The 6,848-nt window shown below is 51.9% G+C and overlaps 1 protein-coding gene across 1 annotated transcript in view; it reads left to right on the forward strand.

The window, feature by feature from the left end:
• The window catches only part of ATAD1 (ATPase family AAA domain containing 1), a 15,182-nt gene extending 11,728 nt beyond the window's left edge, over positions 1–3,454 (forward strand). Inside the window, exons 9-10 of the mRNA XM_009637539.2 lie at positions 2,437–2,573; positions 3,107–3,454. Coding sequence (XP_009635834.2) covers positions 2,437–2,573; positions 3,107–3,227 — 258 coding nt within the window. The 3' untranslated portion in view covers positions 3,228–3,454. The remainder of the gene's footprint in view (positions 1–2,436; positions 2,574–3,106) is intronic.
• The last annotated feature ends 3,394 nt before the right edge of the window (positions 3,455–6,848 follow it).

Genomic DNA, 6,848 nt, shown 5'->3' on the forward strand with positions numbered 1-6,848 from the left:
GTGCATCTTCCTTCAGAGGAAAAAGTCTGTCTGTGCTGTTACTGATGTTGTGCGGTGTGCGTGTCGCCGTCTGCGTTCCAGGGCGAGGGGAAGGGGTGGGTGTGAGCACATCTGGCAGCGTCTGCTGGCAGGACAAGGGACCCGTGTTATCGGAGGTTCCTGCCAAATTTAGTCTGCAGCACTAATTGTCTTGACGGGAATGTTGCAAAGGGACTCTTGGTTGAGGTCTGTCCTAATAAATATCACTTGTTAGTAAAACTGACTTACATTTTTAAGAGGCCTAAAAATCCCAGCTCATCACTGCGAAAGGCTGAGATTGGGGAGGTTGCTTTGCAAATGGTCATTTTGGATCGTTTGCGTAGGGTTAGAGTACAGGTTGGCTTTTTTGCAGGATACTAGACATAGATGTGCCAAGAAATGGCAAAGGAGCTGGGGAGGAAGAGCTGAAGATTTTCACAGAAAATCTCAAACTAAAATGTCTCTTGCAAGCGGCAATTTCAGACTCAAATTTCTCTTCAAGAGCTGTTAGGGAGGTGTGCCAAATGATAGACCTTCACATGGCCTCCCCAAATACCTGCAGCCACCCAGCCCTTGGGCTCCCCAAATACCTGCAGCCACCCAGCCCTTGGGCTCCCCAAATATCTGCAGCCACCCAGCCCTTGCGCGCAAGCGGACTCCGTGGCTCCTTTGCCTCGGCAGCTGGGCCTGGGAGTTGCAGCACCTTGTCCTTAAGGTCTTCAGCAAAAACCTAAATCGGCTCCTGAATGCGGACCTGAAAGAATGCACGGTCTGTCAGGCGTCGGGCAGTGAATCACAGTCACACAAATAACGTTTTTTGGGGGGAAATGGGCCGGTATTGGTTACCCCCTAGGAGGAAGAAGTGGATCTCTCAAGCCCAGCCTCTTTCAGCCAGGGTGACGACCTCCCTGGCAGCCCTTTGCGGGATGGGTGTTGTCGTGCCCCCTGCTTTCCCTGCCTGCCTTAAAGTCTCGTTTCATCTTTCTCACTCGAAGGGAACTCCTTACTAACGCCGGCTGCGCAGCGTGCCCGTTCTCCACATATTCTTTGCCAGTGGTGCTGCTGTGTTCGATTCCCGATGGCCTCCAGCCCCACGCTGAGCCGATCCACAGCTGCGTCACTGGCGCGGGTGCTCGTGTGCAGGGCCGTGCCTTACAGCAAAGCGCTTGGGGGCAGCCGGGCGACGGTGTCTGGAGGAGGCGCTTGGGTGGGAGAAGCCAGCTGCCCCCTTCGCCCGAGTTTCCCTGCCTGGGGAGCCAGGCGGCTCGCTCCGGACCCAAACCAGAGTGCTGCGTGCCGAGTCGTAGGTCAGGGAGCTGGGGCTCGGGGTCTGAGCCAGCGGGACGGTGTCACTGCAACCTTGTCCTTCCAGACAAGCTGGAGGGATGGTGGGGAGCTGGAAGGGTGCTCGGCGGCGGTCGGTGTGTTCTCGGGCTGTCCTGGGGAGCGCACGGGTTGAAGGGGTAGCTGGAAGCACAAAGATTACACCCGGGGCTTTGCCTTCATTGCCACAGAATCGTTTCCCTCTTAGAAGTTGCCCCTTAAGGTCAGCCTTTGGTTGGCTTTAACTTTTCAAAAATAAAACACTGATGCGTTGGAAGATGTGCCAGAAGGGGCTGTTCTCAGAGGTTCTGCAAACGGACTGAACAAATACGGGGTCCTGGCTGGAATGAGCTCAGCCTCTGATCCGGCGCGTGGGGCTAGACGTGTCGTTTTGCCTCCGTTCCCCGGCTGTGTGAAGGAGGAGCCGTTGTTCGGTAACTCGGCAAACAACCGCGTCGCTGGCAGCGAGCAGCTGCTTTGGAAGTTCTTACTCTGCACTGGACGGTGGCAGCAAGCAAACGTAAATGTGACGGGGACGTCTTCCAGCCTTGCCGTGTCACTGGCTGAGAGAAGCGTTTATGAAAACAAAATGTGCCCTTTTAAAAAAGGGCTATGGCTGTGAAAGGAGACCTGTGGGGTCACGCTCCTTTCTACAGCTGCAGAGGTGCACGTAGGGTCTGATGGAGCCCTTTGCCAAAAGAGCGGTGGCGTTACAGGAAACCTGTGTGAGCATTTGGGAAGAGGGGTCAGTGTTTCTGTCACCCAGTTCTTGCTGTCCAGGAGCCTTCCAGAACAGCACGGGAGCTGCGTTGGTAGCGGTGTACCGATACGATGGTTCGCTTCCGGCTGCCTGTTGGTTTTGGGGTTTTTTTAATCAGTTTTATGAGATGAAGCATCAGTTTCATTTAATGATATTAAATAGTTGGAGGGTTCAAACTGTAAGTTAATAAAACAATTTGCTTTTGGCTCTCAAGGTCAAGACTGAAAAAGATCTTAGGGCAAGTGCAAATCCTTGGAGGTGACCGTTTCTTGTCCGTGGTGCACCGAGTAAACGACGTCCGAGTTCTCACGCTCTGCCCTGCTGTCTCCTGCCAGGTGGACAGGCACGTTGATCTCCTAGAAGTCGCTAAAGAGACCGACGGCTTCTCGGGCAGCGACCTGAAGGAAATGTGCCGGGACGCGGCGCTCCTGTGTGTCAGGGAATACGTCAACTCTGCCTGCGAAGAGGAGAGGTACGTGTCCGTGTTCTGCCGGCGACGACAGCTGAGCAGCAGTTGTGAGTGCTCCTGGTGCCGCGTGCTGTCCAGTTGTTAGCTTGCGTTTTGTGATTTGAATTGCCAGTTTATGGAGGTTTAAAAAGCCTTGCTCTGATTCACAGAAAGCAGGAGGTTCTCTTTTTTCTTGACAAACTGCCACTATACAACAAAAACCCAACAAGTAAGTTACCTTCATTTGTCTTGACTCTGAAAATAAGAGTGTTTGTTCCAAGGTGTCAAGCTTGAGGTGGCACGGACCAACAGAGAGTGGTATCCCCGCACCATATTGCCGGGCTTAAATGCTGGTGACGCTCTCGCACACGCGTAACTCCGCTTGCCACGATGTTCCTCTGATTGCTTGCAGGTAATACGTGCCTGGACGGGGCGCGTTTCCACTGCAACGCTGGATCCGTGTCAGAGCTGCCGTTCTCCGTGGCTACTTCTCATTGTTTAAACGGCTGTAACACAGCACCGGAATAATTATCTTCCTTTTCTTCTTTCTTTTAAAGCCATGACGAAGATGAAATTCGGCCTGTGCAGCAGCAGGATCTCCACAGGGCAATTGAGAAGATGAGAAGATCGAAGGATGCCACGCTACAGAATGTTCTGATGCACGTTAGTCTAGATTAAGACAAAAGAGTGTGTTTGCAGTTTCTGATGTGATTTAGTTTGACTTCTGTAATCAGTTAGCAAAAACAACGTTGGGGTGGGAGCAGGGGTGTTCCTTGAATAAGGGAGTTCTGTTTCTGGAATTGTTTTTATACAACAAATTCTAAGTTATTGAAATTCCGTCATGCACAACCAGCAGTGTAACAGTAAGTGATGAAGTGGAACAATTACAGCCCAGACCAAGAGCAGCTGCCTATGTCTTGTCCCGTCACCGATGCGCTGCGTAGCCTTCAGGCAGGTTCTAGCCTCCTGCTTAAGACCGAGAAAGCCAGAAGGATCGCAAGGCCCCGCTTCCACTGCCTGCATTCGTACTGAAAATCAAGGTCAAGCGAGCTTTTGCCCTTCTGCTCCTTGGGAGGTTTCCGTCCTCCCTGAGCTTGCCGTAGGACACCTGCGTTACGCTTTGACGGGTGTACTGTCCCAACCCCCCGCCTGCCGCTGCCCCCGGAGCGCGTCGTGCCTGGCACGCACCAGGGGCTTGGCGCCGGAAGCGAGAGCCCCCCCGCCAAGGGCGTGCCCGGCCTCCCACTTATTCTACACCTCTCGTGTCTCTTCACAGCGCCAGGCTAGAGTCAAGCTCAACAGGGTCTTCTTTCCCCGCTGGTGCCGCCAAGCCCGTTCCCTTGGCTGTGGTTTCGCTGGATAGTAGGCAGGGACAGCGGGAATCTCATTCGTCTGCGTCACTAATTAGCTGACGAGGCATTTGGCTGTTTATTGAACGTACATAAAATTACACATGTTCCTTTTCCAGGTTAAGTAAAGGTGGCCCGTCCGCCTTGGTAAAGACCGGTAGTTAACGTCTGTTGGCAGGAACCGGGATGACGCGTGGTGATTCTGAGCCCGTTGGCGTCCCTGTGTGCTATCGCAACCCAACGCGTCGCCCTTTGGCCGAAGCTGTTGTCGCCTTCGGCTCTCTCCAGTGGGGTCCGGCTCCAACCTTATGTAGACAAAAGCAATCCGTTTATTTACAGTCCATCAGGCAATACAATTACAGTTCATTAATTCGTTATGATCTAACAACAGTCCGAGCTTGACTTAGGAACATATGCACAGTGTCTGCTGATGGAAGTAACTTCCCATTCGATAACCGACGAGCCACCTTTTTCCGTCGGGAACCAGAGAGTCCCAGTTCTTTCAATAACTGGTAATTGCCTTGATACCATTTTCCATGTGTTCCTAGCGGAAATCCTGTAGATTTAATAACGTTAGTGTTCGTCAGTTCTTGAATTTGCTCTTTTAGATGTTGATTAACTTTAATCAACCTTAACTTTCTCTGCTGCTGCATCTGCCAAAGATGTTGATTTACCCTCGTATCTAACCGTGACATCTACTGCTGGGGCCTGGCTGCCTCTGACGAACACTAGGTCTGGCTTGTGTAGTTCATTTTGTCCATCTTTCAGCAGCAGCTCCTGGAATGCTGCCCGTTCCTTCGTTTGGCCTCATCCGCCAAGAATTCACATAGTTGGTTGTGTCGCTTAATCCTTGTGTCCCGTGCCGCTGGGCAGTATCCGATAATGTGTGAACAGGTCTTGTTTTCTGCCTGACTTAATTTGAATCTCTTGTCTGCCCCGTGCTAAAAATTGTCTTGTGGGGTAGTCATTAGCTCTTGGCCATAACGCCGTGATGAGCCCTCTGTGGGGAACGCCTCTGTAAAATTCCAGCCAGTTCTTACTGATTTTATCCTTCTCGAAGCTGGAAATCCCATGGCCCTGGGACACCAAGTAGGTCTAGTTCACAAGTTCCCATTTTCACCAGCTACGGGGGCTCAGAAAGGTGACTCTTGGAGCCGGCATCTCCCATTCTGAGGCTGGTTCCTCACCACCTAATTCCTCTGATATCACCATAACCACTCTCGGGTCCCAAAAAGATGGAATTTCATCCTTATCTCCTGCTGCTGCAATCCACAATCTTTCAAATGCTTCCTCAATGCCTTCCTGCGGAACAGGTGCTCTTACCGTGTCGTCTGAAGACCGAGCACTTCTGTGTAGTCTTCGAGCCTGTATGCTGGGAATCAAACCTCAAAGCCCGGTAACAGCTAAACCTCCGTCCCGGGTGCTGGGATACAGGATAGCACCACAAGTACTTGCTGAAAGGTGTAGCCAATCCTTGGCAGCTGCTGGAATTGCCAAGTCAATGAACTGGCTGTAACGCAGCCTTCCCAACTGGCTGTAACCATCCCTTCTCTTTCTCCAGAAGGTCAGGGTTTGATGGCCCAGTCCATGGGTCAAGACGTAAGCCCGGGTACCTTTCAGAGCTGCCGGGTTCAATCACGTTGAGGGGGATGCTGTTCACCATCCGCGAAGGATGTCGTTGAGCATGTACGAGCCTTTTGCTGGCTGGATGTGAAAGCTGTGGCGCTTCTCCCCTTGAGTTTTGAGGCCAGTTCACAAAAGCCCACCAAGCTTTCACTTTTTCTGCATTCCCGTGATCCACCCAACAGGACCGAGTCATCCACGAAAGCCGTAATTGTGACATTTGCTGAACAGTGTTGGACGCCACTGCCCTCCTCCTCCAACTTGCACAGCAGGGGCTCCATGGATAAGTTAAATGAGACTGGGGACACTGGATTGCCCTCTTTGACCCCACACTGAATCCCGATGGGATCCCACTGTTCCTGCTTCAGGTCGGTGCGCCTTCTGATGTTACGATGCGATTTTGTCATTGGGGCCATAGTATGGTTGTCCTCGCCCTTCTGTTCAAGAGCCGAAATGACGTGAGGCCGGCTCACGGCGTCAAAGGCTTGCACTGCTCAGCGACGCCTTCCCCCAGGGGCCGGTCTTCCTTTCTAGCGTTGTGCGTTAAAAGCTGTCGTGGTGTCAAACGTTCTGCCCGTCCCGATGACTTTACAGACCCCCTTTGTCGTGGGTGAGCGGGACCTGCCTTAGTCAACCTTGCCGTTAAAACCTTTGGGAACAACCTTAAAGTGGTCGATCCGATGGTACTTGGCTGACGGGTGGTGATGGCATCCTGGCGCGCTGGTGGGACGGATTTTGGCTGTTCCCGCAGGCTGGCGCTCTCTTACCATGCCCGGTACAACAGGGCCGGCGCTGTGGCGGGGGGGCCGTGCGCTGCCACTTGGTGTGTGTATGTACGAGCGTGTGTGTATGTATTAAATGTATATAGCCACACTTTTTTTTTTTATATGTAGACGTAACCTGTAGATAACTTGAGTATGGAAAATCTTTTCTACCTACTGCGTCGAGCCAAACGAGCAGCTGTATAGGTTAAAGATTTGCCGACCCTCGGGTCACATTTGCTTCTTCCTTTCAGCAGCAAATACAAAGATAGAAATTCTGCTTCTGGAATAACTTTCAGGCAAACTTTGGAACGTTGCTGACTTGTCTTTCACACGACCACTTGAACGCTGGTGCCATTCAGTAAAGCCAGTAAACTACTGTAAAAATGTTTGAGTGCTTTTAATTTGTATGAGTTCTGCTTTTTGAGGCTTTTTAAGTGAACACTGGTTTTATTTTTATTTCCCCCTCGATGTGCGTGGTTAAAGTGGACTCGTAACTGGTCTTCCCCGAGGTCCCCTGTGTTAGGGGCTGGCTGAAGTTGGGGCGTTCTGATCTACCGGGCATT

This window comes from Egretta garzetta, unplaced genomic scaffold (assembly GCF_000687185.1).
Source record: "Egretta garzetta isolate BGI_Z169 unplaced genomic scaffold, ASM68718v1 scaffold234, whole genome shotgun sequence".
Lineage (NCBI taxonomy): Eukaryota > Metazoa > Chordata > Aves > Pelecaniformes > Ardeidae > Egretta > Egretta garzetta.